Source organism: Adiantum capillus-veneris, chromosome 27 (assembly GCF_014529385.1).
Source record: "Adiantum capillus-veneris isolate H3 chromosome 27, ASM1452938v2, whole genome shotgun sequence".
Lineage (NCBI taxonomy): Eukaryota > Viridiplantae > Streptophyta > Polypodiopsida > Polypodiales > Pteridaceae > Adiantum > Adiantum capillus-veneris.
This window is the reverse complement of record NC_140957.1, coordinates 142,213,011-142,230,296: the sequence shown is the minus strand read 5'-3', so window position 1 is coordinate 142,230,296 and position 17,286 is coordinate 142,213,011. Positions and strand designations below refer to the sequence as shown.

Sequence of the window (17,286 nt, the reverse complement as noted above, 5' to 3'; positions counted from 1 at the left end):
GCAGAGGATTGGTTACACGTCAGCGTCAAGAGGGAGAACAAAGTGAAGCTTCACAGGTTCAAGATGCATGGGACGCCATGGACAAAGTCTAGGCATTCAAGAGATGCGAAAGGGCCCCCGAGATCAGTGCCCCCCTAGAGAGAAGGAGCAGCAACTAGGAGAGAGGATAGGGGAGCAGTGGTAGCAATAGGGACAGACGACATTGAGTAGTGGTAGCAATCGAGGCAAGGGACATGGGAGAAGTTTAGAGGTAAGTAACCCCGCCTTCGAGCGTCATCCTGCTTCCTTGTAGAGGTAGAATCAGAGCCCAACAAGGAGGAAAGAGAGGATCCCACAACCGTTCAGCCAAAGTCCATGAGGGAGAAGCTTGCCAATTCAAATTTATTTGTTGTGTGGAGCATATTTTGTTAGAAAATGATCTAGATGCTGCCATTGAGTATCGATGGGTTAGCATGCCCACTCAGATTAATGATTTCGGATGTGGCTGGAGGACGTGTATGAATGCTATGCTCCTTCTAAGCCAAATTTTGGATGTACCAAACATAAGTACGCATGTTGTTTAGTGCTTGTATTGCTGCAATGCCTGTATGAAAAGAAGATACTTCTTTACTTAATTTCTTATTATCACGCATCTACAGGACCTTCAATTACATAACTACAACCCATATGATGTGTGCAAATTTTTTGTAATAGCCATTCATCATATTATAATTTTGGTGCATTGTCGGTCAAGAGAGGAAAGCGCACGAGCTCAAGAGTTTGAACTAGCCCGCATCCAAGAAATGAGGTAGAGGTACCAGCATATCAAGATGAGGTTCGAGACATGGAAGAAGCAATCAATCAATATTATGAGAACACCACAGAAGCAGAGGATTGGCTACACATCAACCTCAAGAGAGAGAACAAAGTGAACCTTCACAGGTTCAAGATGCATGGGACGCCATAGACAAAGTCTAGGCATTCGAGAAATGTGAAAGGACACCCGAGACCAGTGTCCCCCTAGAGAGAAGGAGCAGCAACTAGGAGAGAGGACAGGGGAGCAGTGGTAGCAATAGGGAAATCATCACCCCTTTGTATAAATTTTAAATTAAAAAATTACAATGTATAAAGCCTTGAGACAATAGAAAGTTTGTGATTTTGAGACAATGTATGAATGACGCAAAATATCTTTGTATTAATCATTTTGGGGTGTACATCTTGGGTGCACTCATTGCGCGCACAGGGTTCGTGACCTAGCCTCCGGTTGAAGCAATCAAGTGAAGTGTATTCGAGAGGGACTCCTTGCACAATGTTGTTTTCTCTTTGCGTCTTGGAACCTAAGGAAAACAAAGTGTTAGTATCTATAAATTTAAGACATTGAAGACAAGTGAATTTTTTCCATTTAGTTTCTACTTTTCTATTGTTGAGACTGAATGCATACACTTGTGGCAGCAGTGGTAGGTCTTCATATGTAAGATCTACCATAAGCTGTGCAAGAGTTGTACTTGACATCGTGTCCATCACAATAAGTAGGCTCTCTCAAAAGTAGATCTCCATTTTTCTCAGAGTTAGACTCTATATCTTGGTCGAGTGGAATAAGTTGCCCACTAAGAAGATGATATCTAAAATAATAAAATGATACTAGGAACTTATGAGAGCTTATAATGTACTTGCAAATTATGGACTTCTTTTGTAAAATGCAGATTTTTCCTTTCGATTGTTTCCTATCCCAATTATCATCTAAAAGGTCCAAACAGCTCATTAGGAAGAGGATTGGGTTAGGAGGGCCTCTTTATTTTCCATGAGCTTATGGAGGTGATTAACATTTTGACAAATAGGTGTATACCATGTATGGAAGAATGGAAGGTGTGTAAGAGATGTGTAAGAGTGGTCAAATGATGCACTTTTTTTTCCAAAGAGGAGGTGGACAATTTTATGATTTTTGGTCTTCCATAACTCCAACATATGATCTCCGATTTGAGCGAAGAACATAGATCTGCAATCTACATATCGAGCTCTTTCCATAGATATGCTACATGATATAGTTTTACTTGCTAGATTTTGAAATCCATTTTGGGAGGGAAATTTAAATTCAAATAAACTAGCCATTTTGTCTGTTTGAATTTAAAAGTTTTCCTTTGATTACTTTTTCAATACTCAAGATTTGACTTCCTTAAACTGTCAAACAAAGAGGCCCTCCTTGACCCCATGCTCTTCCTAATGTAAGACTTGCAAATGAACATTGTTGTGGTCGTTCTTATTTGCCATCAAAGAAGAAATCTACAAACACTTCAATAGGCATAAATAGACTGAGCTTAACAATCTTTGTAGCAATCGAATACTTGAGGGACTTTTGTATATCCTTAAACAACCTATTCCTGAATCTTTCACTAGTTTGGGACGCTGACAAAGACCAATCCTTGCTGTCAAACAATGGAAGTGGCAAATGAGTCACATGACCCCAAGCAAACAATATTCGGGGTTCCAAATATGACATATCATAAAATAATATTCCATTATCTGTAAACTCCTTGTGCAATCTTCCTCGATACATTTGCTCACCAATAAATGCATGGAAAGCATAAAAAATCCTAACTATGCTCTCAATTGGTTGCCAATCCGTCCTGTGTGATGGATAAATATCTACTCCATATCAAACATAATATCAACCATAAGCTTTTGGAAATAAACATGCTTTTGGAAATAAACATGCACTGAATGAGATATATGCTCAAAGTACCATATAGTTGGGCCGATGCCGTGGAAAAATAGGAGGAGATGTTTGCAACCTTAAGTCTGTAACCATGTTGTATGAAGACCTCTTTCACCCACTTGCTTTGTGCACACACTTTCAACTCTTTAACTTGACCCTTGAAAGCCTCCTCTTCCTCCTCTCCGTCTGCAATAGTACCCAACTCCTGATAATTATTCTAGATTGTATCAACGACTGATCATTTGTAGTATAACTATTAAAAATGGTAACAGAGTCAATTGTAGTGCTAGGCCTTCGAGGGCTAGGCATGGTGTGCACTAGAATAGACAGTAGAGTTAACGAAAATATGAAAAAGGGAAGAGGGGAGTAGAGTTACTCAAAGTTACATTTAGGCGGGAACATAGATACTGGATGTAGCCTTCAATGCAAGTTCTAAAATTCTTCGGTACAAAGTTAGTACGGCTACACCATTTACGCTTTGAAAGTGTGACATTGTATAATTTGAATAACAAAATAATTGTTTTTCCTTATTTTCTCAACGAGTTTCACTCTAAAATGCTGATTTTCAAACGGTAATGTCCTCATTGGTCGAGCACCACTCTCTCTCTCCATACCTAAAAGGCCCAAAAGTGAGCCCGTAGTTCTCCTAATGGATACTACCCTGACGCGTGTTTTGATGCAATTCTCGGCAAGGTAGCATGAGATATAAGAGGCAGCTATGAAGCCCACTTGAGGGAAGCGATCCGTCAGCAACAAAGTGAGGCTGACCTATGTGATGAGGTTCGGATCTGTCCACTAGCGTTTTTGATCCCATGTGAGAGGTCACAGGTGTATGTCCATGTATGCGGGACACAACATGAACCCCTTGGGAGAGAGGTGCAGAAAGTGGTGCTAGTAATGTCCCATTTTGGTGCCCAGTGGCATTGAGGGCCTGAAGAGAAATCTACAAATCAGGCATACTTTCATCCGGATTCGGAAATCTGACGAGTTTTGTATTTTTAAGAAATAGATGTCAGGAAGGCATGAATTGAGTGCATAACCATGACTAGCTGCATCTAAGCATGCATGCTGATATGTTAAGCATGCCAAGTTGATCGTGGAACCGAATACGCGGTGTCGACTACCATGCCAGAGAGTAGCTGACGAAACTTTTCCGACCTCTACTGCCCAGCTGGTGACTGCATGAACCCACATTGCAAACACTCCCTGTATAGTGACAAGTAAAAAATTTCAACTGGGATCTCTGAATGAGGGCCGAGAAGAGTGAAACCGTGTGTGGATGATTCATGTGGACGTGTTTGTCATGTAGGAACCACTTTGATTCGTTAAACTTTACAGCTTTGCTCAAAGAGATTTTTTGGGGATTTTTGAGTTCTACAGCCACTCGAAGCCACAAAGCTTGGAAGAATTTCAACCATTAGAAGCTGGACTCAAGAAAATATCAAGTGGATGACCACCTGTTGGCTGCTTAAGGAGACCTTACAGCAGCACCAAATGGACATCTTTCTCATCCAATTCAAGGATGAAGAAAACAAAAAAGACTTCAAGCCACAGTCCTCCCTCACAGCTTTCGGAATATGCAACAAACACCACCCTTCAAACACACATTGGCGATCCTCGGATTGTGTGACTAACATGCAGAGGCGACTGAACCATCTGGATATCCAAAAGGCTTAGTAATTGGTACCATCAGTGATTGCAAAACTCAATCACACCTGACTTCATCAGAGAAGTTTTGGGCTTGCCACAAGGAGTAGACATTCAGGAATAACCAGCATACCACCAATGCCTCTTTCCTTGGTGACGGATGCATATGCCTCCTCCAGAGAGATTGAATTTCCCTTGCAGTTGTTCTATCAGCACTTCATTGTTTTCAGGCTTCCAAGATACACACAACCTACATTGGAGTTGGCATCCATCTTCAGATATGCTCCTAAAATGCAGTATCAAGTTCAGCTGAACTATGCAAAGCACATCCATGCTGAATTTGTGAGAGCTAAGGAGAAACAGCGCACAAAGCCCTTCATGGGAAATGGACAAGTTCTCACAGGGATTGCTTTTTACCCACCTCCCGTCCACCAAGATTGGACCCAGACAACTTTGTGTAACCCTAAACAGCGAACATCAAGGACATGATGACAGCGAAGTCTCTTGAGAATGAGAGATAAAGGTCCTCCCAAGGATCAGATGGCACAACATACACAGACAGAGTAGAGCTCCTCACATGGAAACTGACTGAAGTAGTCTCAAGAAATTCAAGTCGCAACACAAAGGCTGAGATACAGAACCTTGCGGCGAGATAACATTACCAGCAGTAGCTACAAGAGGACAACAAACTTGAGTAAATCTGTGGAGAGAGAGAGGAGGGCCAAGAGTAAAGAGGAACTTTTTTCAACGCTGGAAGGTACCTAAAAAAGACTGGCAGGTGAGAGAACTTGAGCACTGTAGCATCTCACAGTAGTGGCTGACCTATCTTCTCTAGTTGAGATGCAAACTGCAGCTGCAAATTCAGAAACAGCCGCTGCAACTCAAACAATCACTGGCCTAGAGAAAGACCCTTCACATGGTCTTGAGAACGCTCCTGATGTCATGACGACTGTGGAGATTCCTGCATCAGGGTTACTTCTCCGAAAGAGGCCATTCGAACTGGACCCTCAGCTGAAGAAGAAATGAACAAGACTGAAGAGGATGAGTGAGTCTCTGCAGCTTGACAAACGTAAAAGGAAGAAGAGACTCACCATACTAGTGCTACATCTAAAGCGCCACCGCAGAACACTAAACTGAAACATGCAACGACGAAGCAGGGAAGTGCAACAAAAGTTCTCAAGCGGAACCAACCATGAAGCCGAAACACCGAGAGCTATTGTATGGCACACTGGAAGGGTGCAAACCGTTCAGTTACTTCATCATATTTTCTAGCTGGAAACATTTCTGGTGTACAGACACAGGAACAAGAGACAAGCACAGAAGATACCCCTGGTTTCACTCATTGGCTTGGACAAGCAAGAACTGGGCACACAAGAGTCCAAGAAGAAGATACCCGTCCAAACACAGTTCCTACTTGAGCTCTCTCCTGAAAGTGGGTGGAAGGATTATGACTTCCTACGAGATGAGCCCCTAGTGACTGATATTACACAAGAGAAGGAAACAAGCAATGCACAACCTCCTAGAGCTTTGAGAGCAGGACACTGGGTCAACCAGACTAGAGTTGTTTCAGAAGGCAAACAAGCAAAATAAGGAGAATGAAGATGCGAATGATTAAAGGCAAGAATAGAAAACCGCTGATACAAAACCCAACAACCAGTAGGAAAAGCTTCTAAAGGCAATACACAATAGAGCTCACAACAATATTTTAATGTCATTCAGTAGGGTAAAAGACCAAATATAAGTCCAGACACAAATCCAAGTGTTAACAATGTCATGCTAAATGTAGCTACTAAGGTCTTCCAAGCCTTCCTAGGACATCTTGTATCCCAATATTAAGGACTCCCATCTGTTGACTCAACTGTTCCACACTGGTACCCAAATTGCTCACTACAGTCTCTAGAGTTGCCACTTTTGCGTCCACACTGGTACCCAAATTGGTGGACGCAAAATTTGATGATTGAGACTTATCTCAACTCTGAAGTAAGCGTATCTATGTCTGATGTACAACTTCAGAAAACAAAGGATCTGGACACAAAGTTGAGCAGTGTGGACGCAAAAGTGGCAAGTCTCGACACAAAAGTGAGTAGTGTCGATGCAAATGTGGCAAGTCTGGAAACAAAAATGAGCAGTGTGGACACAAAAGTGAGCAGTGTGGATACAAATGTGGCAAGTCTGGAAACAAAAGTGAGCAGTGTGGACGCAAAAGTGGCAAGTCTCGACACAAAGTTGAGCAGTGTGGACGCAAAAGTGGCAAGTCTCGACACAAAAGTGAGCAGTGTGGATGAAAATGTGGCAAGTCTGGAAACAAAAATGAGCAGTGTGGACGCAAAATTTGCTGATTGAGACTTATCTCAACTCTGAAGTAAGCGTATCTATGTCTGATGTACAACTTCAGAAAACAAAGGATCTGGACACAAAGTTGAGTAGTGTGAACGCTAAAGTGGCAAGTCTCGACACAAAAGTGAGCAGTGTGGATGCAAATGTGGCAAGTCTGGAAACAAAAGTGAGCAGTGTGGACGCAAAAGTGGCAAAGTCTCGACACAAAGTTGAGCAGTGTGGACGCAAAAGTGGCAAGTTTCGACACAAAAGTGAGCAGTGTGGATGCAAATGTGGCAAGTCTGGAAACAAAAATGATTAGTGTGGACGCAAAATTTGCTGATTGAGACTTATCTCAACTCTGAAGTAAGCGTATCTATGTCTGATGTACAACTTCAGAAAACAAAGGATCTGGACACAAAGTTGAGCAGTGTGGACGCAAAAGTGGCAAGTCTCGACACAAAAGTGAGCAGTGTCGATGCAAATGTGGCAAGTCTGGAAACAAAAATGAGCAGTGTGGACACAAAAGTGAGTAGTGTGGATGCAAATGTGGCAAGTCTGGAAACAAAACTGAGCAGTGTGGACGCAAAAGTGGCAAGTCTCGATGCAAAGTTGAGCAGTGTGGACGCAAAAGTGGCAAGTCTCGACACAAAAGTGAGTAGTGTGGATGCAAATGTGGCAAGTCTCGAAACAAAAATGAGCAGTGTGGACGCAAAAGTGGCAACTCTAGAGACAACAGTGAGCAATTTGGGTACCAGTGTGGACGCAAACTGAGCTCACTGGTACCCAAATTGCTCACTGTTGTCTCTAGAGTTGCCACTTTTGCGTCCACACGGCTCATTTTTGTTTCCAGACTTGCCACATTTACATCCACAATACTCACTTTTGTGTCGAGACTTGCCACTTTTGCGTCCACACTGCTCAACTTTGTGTTGAGACTTGCCACTTTTGCGTCCACACTGCTCACTTTTGTTTCCAGACTTGCCACATTTGCATCTACACTGCTCACTTTTGTGTCCACATTGCTCATTTTTGTTTCCAGACTTGCCACATTTGCATCCACACTGCTCACTTTTGTGTCGAGACTTGCCACTTTTGCGTCCACACTGCTCAACTTTGTGTTCAGATCCTTTGTTTTCTGAAGTTGTACATCAAACATAGATACGCTTACTTCAGAGTTGAGATAAGTCTCAATCATCAAATTTTGCGTCCACACTACTCATTTTTATTTCCAACCTTGCCACGTTAGCATCCACACTACTCACTTTTGTGTCGAGACTTGCCACTTTTGCATCCACACTGCTCAACTTTGTGTCGAGACTTGCCACTTTTGCGTCCACACTGCTCACTTTTGTTTCCAGACTTGCCACATTTGCATCCACACTACTCACTTTTGTGTCCACACTGCTCATTTTTGTTTCCAGACTTGCCACATTTGCATCCACACTACTCACTTTTGTGTCGAGACTTGCCACTTTTGCGTCCACACTGCTCAACTTTGTGTCCAGATCCTTTGTTTTCTGAAGTTGTACATCAGACATAGATACGCTTACTTCAGAGTTGAGATAAGTCTCAATCATCAAATTTTGCGTCCACACTACTCATTTTTATTTCCAGACTTGCCACATTTGCATCCACACTGCTCACTTTTGTGTCGAGACTTGCCACTTTTGCGTCCACACTGCTCAACTTTGTGTCGAAACTTGCCACTTTTGCGTCCACACTGCTCACTTTTGTTTCCAGACTTGCCACATTTGCATCCACACTACTCACTTTTGTGTCCACACTGCTCATTTTTGTTTCCAGACTTGCCACATTTGCATCCACACTACTCACTTTTGTGTCGAGACTTGCCACTTTTGCGTCCACACTGCTCAACTTTGTGTCCAGATCCTTTGTTTTCTGAAGTTGTACATCAGACATAGATACTCTTACTTCAGAGTTGAGATAAGTCTCAATCAGCAAATTTTGCGTCCACCAATTTGGGTACCAGTGTGGACGCAAAAGTGGCAACTCTAGAGACTGTAGTGAGCAATTTGGGTACGAGTGTGGAACAGTTGAGTCAACAGATGGGAGTCCTTAATATTGGGATACAAGATGTCCTAAGAAGGCTTGGAAGACCTTAGTAGCTACATTTAGCATGACATTGTTAACACTTGGATTTGTGTCTGGGCTTATATTTGGTCTTTTACCCTACTGAATGACATTAAAATATTATTGTGAGCTCTATTGTGTATTGCCTTTAGAAGCTTTTCCTACTGGTTGTTGGGTTTTGTATCAGCGGTTTTCTATTCTTGCCTTTAATCATCCGCATCTTCATTCTCTTTATTTTGCTTGTTTGCCTTCTGAAACAACTCTAGTCTGGTTGACCCAGTGTCCTGCTCTCAAAGCTCTAGGAGGTTGTGCATTGCTTGTTTCCTTCTCTTGTGTGATATCAGTCACTAGGGGCTCATCTCGTAGGAAATCATAATCCTTCCACCCACTTTCAGGAGAGAGCTCAAGTAGGAACTGTCGTGGACGGGTATCTTCTTGTTGGACTGCTCACTTTTGTTTCCAGACTTGCCACATTTGCATCCACACTGCTCACTTTTGTGTCCACATTGCTCATTTTTGTTTCCAGACTTGCCACTTTTGCGTCCACACTGCTCATTTTTGTTTCCAGACTTGCCACATTTGCATCCACACTACTCACTTTTGTGTCGAGACTTGCCACTTTTGCGTCCACACTGCTCAACTTTGTGTCCAGACTTGCCACTTTTACGTCCACATTGCTAACTTTTGTTTCCAGACTTGCCACATTTGCATCCACACTGCTCACTTTTGTGTCTAGACTTGCCACTTTTGCGTCCACACTGCTCAACTTTGTGTCGAGACTTGCCACTCTTGCGTCTACACTGCTCACTTTTGTTTTCAGACTTGCCATATTTGCATCCACACTGCTCACTTTTGTGTCCACACTGCTCATTTTTGTTTCCAGACTTGCCACATTTGCATCCACACTGCTCACTTTTGTGTCGAGACTTGCCACTTTTGCGTCCACACTGCTCAACTTTGTGTCCAGATCCTTTGTTTTCTGAAGTTGTACATCAGACATAGATACGCTTACTTCAGAGTTGAGATAAGTCTCAATCATCAAATTTTGAACTTCATTGCCCCAACTTCGAACGGCTGTAAACATATTGCTGATTGGATCATTGTTGAAAAATCCCCAAACCAAACGGCCCTGCATCATCAAAATTCTAGAATCATGCGCCATATTAGTAATGCAAACTCTCTCTCTCTCTCTCTTCCAAACTTATCCACGCACACTTTGCACATGGCACACATGTAACAGACATATACATCTCCATCCTTTGAGACACACACAAATAAAAGCAACTGTAAGCTTAACGTTTCAAATTGATATACCTGCAGCAAGGAAACTCATGATTTTTTTTCCGCAATGCATTATTCAATATCTTGGAGAATGAGCTTTTTCCTGTGAAAGCCAATATGCTCCATATGGGAAGCTTCGTGAGCTCTAGAGGATGTACTTTTACACACAAACCCTACAAGAACACATAGAGATATTATTATCCTTGATAAGACTATGGCATGCACATTATTAACAAAGAACAAACCTTCTCACTCAAGATGCACAACAGTAGCCATAGATCAGCCTCTAGTTGAGCCACCTTATTTATAGCATCATCCACCTCTCTCGACGTGGTCACTTCCACAACCATGTAAAACTCGTCCTCTGATAAGAGTTGAGAAACCTTGGGCTCCAATTTCTGATAGAGCCGCCACTCTCTGCACTCACACAATGCTTCTTGTATAACTAGGGAAAGATTGTCATCATGTTGAAGCTCCACGTCTAGCATTTTCTGAGCTTTTTGAAAGCTCACCATACTTACATCAAGCTGTGGATCATCCTGACATAGCTCAATGAATTTTAAGGAAGAAAAGCGTGAGAAACCCATAAAATCAATCTCTGAACCGCCTCTCTCAAGCATTTTTCTCCTTATCCTATACATTTTATTTTCTGTTGAGAGAACTACCCTTGAGCCCAACACTCCCCTTGAATTTAAAATTCTCCAAACTTCACCTTCCACCCCTGTAGCAGCAACACGTGTGATGATTTTTGACATTCGCATATCCTTACTTATTTTAGAGTCAAGAAGAAAGGCCTCGTCAATGAGACCCTCCTGATCTCCTAGATCCTCTTTTGCATGTTTGATTCTCTCTGACACAGAATCTAAAATCCTTCCAAGAAATCTGCTTCTTTGCCATGCCAGATTAGCATCACTTGGTTCAAATTCCTTGTATCGAGAAGTGACTCTCAATGAACTTTTGACACCCAACAAAGCTTGGAAAAAACCAAAGCGATGACACATCACACTTTACCACTGACTTAATGAACCAACTCATAGTATCTAGCATTACCTCAATATTCAGTAGCAATCTTTCAGCTTTTGCGCACTCATCTTCACCATGTATTGAAATTGCCAAATCATAAAGCAATTGGCAATCAATTGCCCTTAACCCGCTTGAAACTTCTCTGCCTGCAACAAAAATTGTCCGATCAGCAGATACACGCGTACACACATGCATATATATAGATGACTTACCCAACAATAATTCTGTTTTTGCTCTTGTAACTATACCATCATCAGTACCCTTCCTCGTTGACCAAGGTAAAGCCGTATTAAACCTAGCGAAAAAACCAAAGAGAAACGCTTTAAGCCAAAACAATAATTATATATATATAAGCATTATAAAAATACCTCATCTCAAACAATGTGTAAAAAAGGCTTTCCAAATCTGTTCATGGCCACTGATGGATTGAAGCCCAAATGTAAATTCAATGCCGCGTAATTCAAGCTCCCATGGAACTGTCCGCAAAAAACCCGGTTTGGTATCGACTCGCGGTACCTCTGCTGTTCCTTCACACATACTTGAGGGTGTAGTTGCATAGTTCTACATACATTTTCAAGGGCAGCAACAACAATCCTATGATAGCAAACAACCAAGAATAATCAGAGTAGGCACCATACGATTTACAAAATTCAATAACATTTCTTCCACAAGGAAAAGACGCAAAGAGAAGAAATGCCTACAAGATTTGCCACGTTTTTTTGCTACTCTCTACAGCATGTTTGAACAGATCAATTGGTGAGCAAATACCTTCCATCGGCAGCTTTCCCAAAGGCTCTTGGTGATACGTTGTTATGTAGCCAGCCTCTGGAGTGAAGGACTAGAACAAGCTCTAAGTAGAGCTGCAACGATGTGCCAACTCTGTCCTTTTCTTTCACTTCACTGAAGTACTCCAAAATACCATAAACTTTTCCATTATGCTCGAGCTTCCCATGGAAAGCAAGCAGGTGCTTACCCTGTAAGTCATTCAGCTCTCCATAAAAATCTTCTTCTATTTCTGACATGGATTTGACGCAATACTTCTCGCCTTTGATTCCTACAATCACACTGCAAAAATAAAGAGCTCTCAATTATCTGCCCTATTTTCTAATTACGTATTGACAAAGAGCAATCTACCAGATGCTCTCTCCTTTAGTGAACTTTATCTTCACATACAACCCGTTAAATGATTAGCTTATAGAAGACGCTAGGTCAAGGAATCTCGCAAGATTCATATACAGAGCCTTACCTGGCGACCGAGATCTCTAACTAGAAGCAAATCCTCAAAATACTTGAGTTTTTTGGCTGTTGGCGGCACCTTCACAAATTCTTCTTTGCCCAATGCCTTTTGTGAGTAGTCCCGAAGTGGAAAAAGAACAAATTACAAGTTGTAAGCATGTTGATGCACAAGGGTGCAATATAGTAAGACATTGGGCTTGAAAAATGCACATTTCCAGACGAGGTATTATTGAGATAGCTACAAAAAATGGCTTAATGTTGGACGATAATCTTAACCTTAAAAATGAGTTGCACCATGAGCTTCGTGACATAAAGGTGCACAAAAGTATCATTAGATCAATTTCAAGAGACTACAAGGGAGGCAACCAATCCATTCAACAAGAAGATACTATTCGGATGTGGAGAAAAAGGCTACACACATGTAGTAGCGCTTGCAGCACACTTTACAATATATGTATATATTGTAAAGTAGGGGGCAACCAATCCCAAGATACTATTCAGATGTGGAGAAAAAGGATACACACATGTAGCGCTTGCAGCACAGTTTATTATAGTATATGTATATATTGTAAAGGCTCTCATATATGTATATAAGAGCCTCGTAGATGCAACTACGGAGAAATTTCCACCGACCAGTTCAATTCTTGTTGAGAAACGAAATACCAAACAAGCTTTTTTAAGTGCCCATAAACATACACACACTACAACAATCTCAAAATAGGCCTCACATAAGAACTTTCATGATTTATATATATATATATATATATATATACACACACACACACACACACACACACACACACACACACAGAGGTCACATATGTATATTGAGAAAAGTGGAATTTATATTAAAAAGAGCAGCGAAAATAGTACATGATCCTATAGCTAAGGGGAGGGATTGCCCCAAAACTGATACATCAAGATAACATGTCTCTCATCCTTAGCAACAAACTTCTATTTTTTCTATGTAAAGTTACATTGAATGTTTGTAGGGCTATGTAGATCCATCAATTGGGGCCACATTTGAACATGTAAGTCCACCGATTGCAGCTCCATTTTACCCTCCACTTTTGGTTGATCTTTTTCTTGAGAGCATCTTCTACAATCCTATCACTTTAAATGGCATTATTGCATGGACACCCAAGAAAACTATGTAAGCCTTGGATTGGGTACTGGCTTTCCTACACGATGTTCTTCACTAAAAATAGGTGAGGGGTGCCTTCTTGGAAAAGCTCCAACATCAGCGATCTCCCAACTCATGTCGATGAACCTCGCGCCCTCTTCAATTGAATTGCTCAAATTCGTAGGGTTCAATGGAAATCCATCGATTATGGGCTCTAAATACTTCTTGACCATTGTTGATAACTATTGTCGTTATACATATGTGTTGTCCCGGGTGTGCACCTGCTCTTAGAAGTAGCCCGCAATCCCCCATGTTACCCTCTAGATTCTAGTCAAAGGACACCGGCTTGACCGGACTATCTTTGCAACCCATGCGAGACGGATTCACAGCACGCTGGATTCCTCAGCACCCTAAGTTCCCCATATAAAGCCATTGACTAGCCAATTGATGAGCCATTAGTTTGAATCCGATACTCTTAACAGTCTGTATGCCTTTTCATTTTGTATAGGTGCTCAACACCCTTTGTGTATGCGCCTAGCATGGCATCATTGATGAATCGATGAGTATCTATTCAGCCGTTTCTCTAATACATTTTTCATGAGAGAGGAGTCCCATGCACTTGCACAGAACGGTCTTACACATAGCGTGATGATCCCTAGCAGGCCGACACTGGTCCATTCTGCCCTGCATCCACACCTCCATCCATTTGAGACACATGCCCCAAACAATTTGTGACCATGTTTCACCTCCATGCCCTATCCACCATGCACATTGGCCATCACAAGAATAAACGAGTCAGCTCTCTGAGGGGAAGCAACGACAAGAAAGAAGATAGACCACACAACAATCCCGAATGGCCACTCCAATCCCACCGCTCGAAATGAAGAAGGAGCCATTCAACAAGGAGCAAAGAGTTGAAGATGCCAACCAATGCAATGATCACTATCCCCACTATCCACTCCATCCCTCTCCACATGCATTCTGTCACAAACTAATGACGTGGCAAGTCCAACTTATAGACCTTTTCCGAGGGGCCTAGTGCCGTTATAAGAAGTGAAGAGCATGATGACGTGGCAAAAGTGTACAGAATTCCCTGATTTCTTTGATTTCGTGATTTTTTGTGGTTGATGTTGGCAGCGCTAGCTTTTGGGAGACTTTTTTTTTGAAGTTTAATGCTTTTGGGACTCTGTTTTTAGCAACCCTCATAAAACCTTTAGAACTGACCCAAGGGGGGCTCAGTTCTTAGAGCATTTGGACGCAGAGTCTGAGAGCAAGCACTCGCGGGCTCAGTTGTACTTTGCACACAGATTAATATAAAAATAAATACCAAAAGGGGCGCCAATCTTTGGGACCAATATCTCTTGGCACGGAACTACGCCAAACCGTGTCATCTCTCTTTTGTTCTGTCAGCTAATTTGAAGTGAATCTCTGCTGTGTCACGACAGAATCTTGACTTGGGATGTCCAAAATTTGTTGCAATGGTATCAAAGCACGGATGATTTCTCTTCTAGTGGGAAATCGATCCCTTCCTTCGCGGCACTAACGGATTCCAAAAAGAATTAGTTGTTACTAGGTTTCATCAAGCTATGGGCAACCCTACTTTGCAAGCCGAAGTTAACAACTTCGTGCTTATGGGATTTTCCTTCCTCTCCAAGAAGAGAAATAGAGCTTAGGAGGCCTCTTGATGAGACTCCCGAAACAAGACTCTCTCCCATAAGAGAGGAGGAATCCAAAGAACGAGAAAGAAGTGAATCCCTAAGTTCCTCTAAAGATGTGGCTCCATGAAGATGGTGGTCTAGACTATTGCCAACTCCCTCACGAGGAAATGGTCAACCCATAGTCCTTCTCCTTGTCATTCCAAAAGGGAAGAGAGGAAACAAAGCAGGAAAAATGCAAGAAAGAGGCCACCCTCTTCTCCTTCTTCTTCACCTTCCTCCTCTTCAGATGAAAGCAATAGTTATTCTCCTAGAGAATACAAGAGGAGAGGACATTGCAAAACTTACCCTGCATGGCAAAGGTGTTAAAATCAAAGCTTAAGAAATTCAAAGGGGGAGGAAAGAGTATCTATTTTCTCACCTATGATGGCACCTTTGGTGCCACCAACAAAGTATTGGCCTTCATCCAACAATTTGATGAGACCATTGGAAACAAGGGCTTCACGAAGTCCTCCAAGCTATAGCATGTAGCTATGCACTTTCGGAAATCTACTCGTCAATGGTGGGCTAGCCTTCATGGAAACGGTGAGGGCCCAAAGACATGGAAAACTCTACGAGTTTCCATCCATGAAGCAATTCCTTGCAAGCGATGCAAAGGACAAAGTGCTTACCAAATGGTGGAGTTTGAAGCTACTCTTCAACGAGTCTATCCACAAATATGTAGACAAGTTTTGGGGTTTACATCTCAAAGCTACAGTCTTTCAAAGAATTGATTTCTTTAAACAAAAGTAACAATTTTGTGTGGTAATTACCTGAAGAAATGGCCGAGTATGTCAACTCACAACGGCTTAGCACTATGAACGAAGCCATCCACCACACTATGGTTTCTTCAAGAATCAATTTTCATCAAGGGGTGAGAAATTTCAAGCCCATGGAAAACAAGGATCAAAATGAATCTAAAGGGAAGAGTAATGCTCAAAAATCTTCCCAAGGCAACACCAACACCGACAAAAACAAGGCCATGGAGAAAGGATCTTACAAAGGTTAAAAAAATAAGCCCTTTCCCAAAGAATTAGAGGCATTTCTTAATGACTATAAATGCTTTAAGTGTGGGGAGCAAGGACATGATTATCGTTCTTGCCCCAAAAGAAATGTTTGCAATCAGACTCCTATAGCTTCCATGGTTGAAGCTCCAAAAGAAGATACTCATTGCAAAGGCTCATTCCTCTCCTATTCTTGGGGGAAAGCAACGGAGCATGATGCCTTCATCTTGTTTGACCCTGGCTCTATTCACAACTTCATATCAACGGAGTTGGCCAACAAGTTGGGTATTCAAGCTTTTGAGATGGGAGATACTGTAACTACTGACACAGCTTTCAAGGGATAGCAAGCCTCCGTTACTCCCTTGATTCGGAAGTTGAGGCTTCATGTCCAAAGCTACGTCGACAAAGAAGACTTTTTTTTAATCTCTCCTCTCCAACATGAGGATATTATCCTAGGGGCACCATGGTTCAATCACATGGCTGCCAACATGAAGCTCCCTGAAAGAAGAATCTATTTCACCTACAGGGAAAAGAGCATGTACATAGATGCTAACGAGTCGGGGAACACCATATCCCTGGTAAATACGCTTGCTTTTGATAAGTCAATGAAAAGCTCTACTTTTAAATATATATTTTTTGTTAGAGAATTTGTAAATGATTCTGATGTTTTCACAAGTAGCAATAAAGGGAATCAAGAGGAATCACAATTGTCTAGTTTCCTAAATGGATTCCAAGATGTTTTTAATTAATGATGACATCCCTAGTGATCTACCTCCAAAACGGGGGGATGAAGAGACCATGCAATAGAGCTTCTACTAGGAAGCTCACCTCCTAATAAACCTCCTTATTGAGTTTCACAATCTCCACAAAAGGATATCATGAGGCAATTGCATGGATTGGTGGAAAAAGGGATGGTGAGGCCTAGCTCCTCTCTATTCTGTTCACCAGTACTTTCAGTGCAAAAGAAAGATGACACATATCACGTGTGTCAACTTTAGAGCTCTAAATACGATCACTGACAAATGCTCCAACTACATTCAACCTTATGATGGACAAAAATCTTCAGGCCACTCAAATTCTCTTGAGAAGTACAAGTGACACCTCCAGGTAATCTTTCAAGTTGTGAGAGAGAATACGCGTTCCATTAATCAAAAGAAAAGTGAAATTTTCCTACAA

General features: G+C 41.8%; 3 protein-coding genes across 12 annotated transcripts; 1 reads left to right on the top strand and 2 right to left on the bottom strand.

The window, feature by feature from the left end:
* Positions 1–1,143: 1,143 nt before the first annotated feature.
* On the bottom strand, positions 1,144–12,487 carry LOC147422860 (uncharacterized). Of its 10 annotated transcripts, none has more exons than XR_015186753.1 (7): positions 12,300–12,487; positions 11,822–12,118; positions 11,266–11,647; positions 10,276–11,199; positions 10,064–10,203; positions 2,720–2,897; positions 1,178–1,316 (listed from the first exon to the last, which is right to left on the bottom strand). XR_015186753.1 is itself a non-coding variant. In XM_086502719.1 (7 exons), exons 3-7 carry the CDS (start codon positions 11,424–11,426, stop codon positions 2,237–2,239), a joined length of 771 nt encoding a protein of 256 aa, XP_086358845.1. In that variant the 5' UTR covers positions 11,427–11,647; positions 11,822–12,118; positions 12,300–12,487; the 3' UTR covers positions 1,512–2,236. The 10 variants fall into 10 exon arrangements, 7 of the variants coding, with proteins under 7 accessions (XP_086358842.1, XP_086358843.1, XP_086358845.1 ...); XR_015186754.1 differs by having other exon boundaries at positions 2,720–2,878; XM_086502719.1 differs by lacking the exons at positions 1,178–1,316; positions 10,064–10,203 and adding an exon at positions 1,512–2,622 and having other exon boundaries at positions 11,081–11,199; positions 11,266–11,348; positions 11,422–11,647.
* Positions 2,905–5,929, top strand: LOC147422862 (uncharacterized). The gene is made up of 2 exons (XM_086502723.1): positions 2,905–5,310; positions 5,635–5,929. The coding sequence occupies exons 1-2, from the start codon at positions 5,180–5,182 to the stop codon at positions 5,927–5,929; spliced, it is 426 nt and encodes a 141-aa protein (XP_086358849.1). The 5' UTR covers positions 2,905–5,179.
* LOC147422861 (uncharacterized) lies at positions 9,153–9,749 on the bottom strand. Its single transcript, XM_086502722.1, has one exon. It carries the CDS (start codon positions 9,747–9,749, stop codon positions 9,153–9,155), a length of 597 nt encoding a protein of 198 aa, XP_086358848.1.
* Positions 12,488–17,286: the final 4,799 nt, after the last annotated feature.

Excerpts from the sequence above, each read along its gene's own strand:
- LOC147422862 (XM_086502723.1), top strand. The coding sequence starts at position 5,180 with ATGCAAACTGCAGCTGCAAATTCAGAAACAGCCGCTGCAACTCAAACA. Across the intron at positions 5,311-5,634 it reads GTGGAGATTCCTGCATCAGG|ACACAGGAACAAGAGACAAG; the intron begins GTTACTTCTCCG and ends TCTGGTGTACAG.
- LOC147422861 (XM_086502722.1), bottom strand. The coding sequence starts at position 9,749 with ATGTCTGATGTACAACTTCAGAAAACAAAGGATCTGGACACAAAGTTG.
- LOC147422860 (XM_086502714.1), bottom strand. The coding sequence starts at position 11,031 with ATGTGTCATCGCTTTGGTTTTTTCCAAGCTTTGTTGGGTGTCAAAAGT. Across the intron at positions 10,204-10,275 it reads TGTGCATCTTGAGTGAGAAG|GGTTTGTGTGTAAAAGTACA; the intron begins GTTTGTTCTTTG and ends GTGTTCTTGTAG. Across the intron at positions 9,879-10,063 it reads CATGAGTTTCCTTGCTGCAG|GGCCGTTTGGTTTGGGGATT; the intron begins GTATATCAATTT and ends TTGATGATGCAG.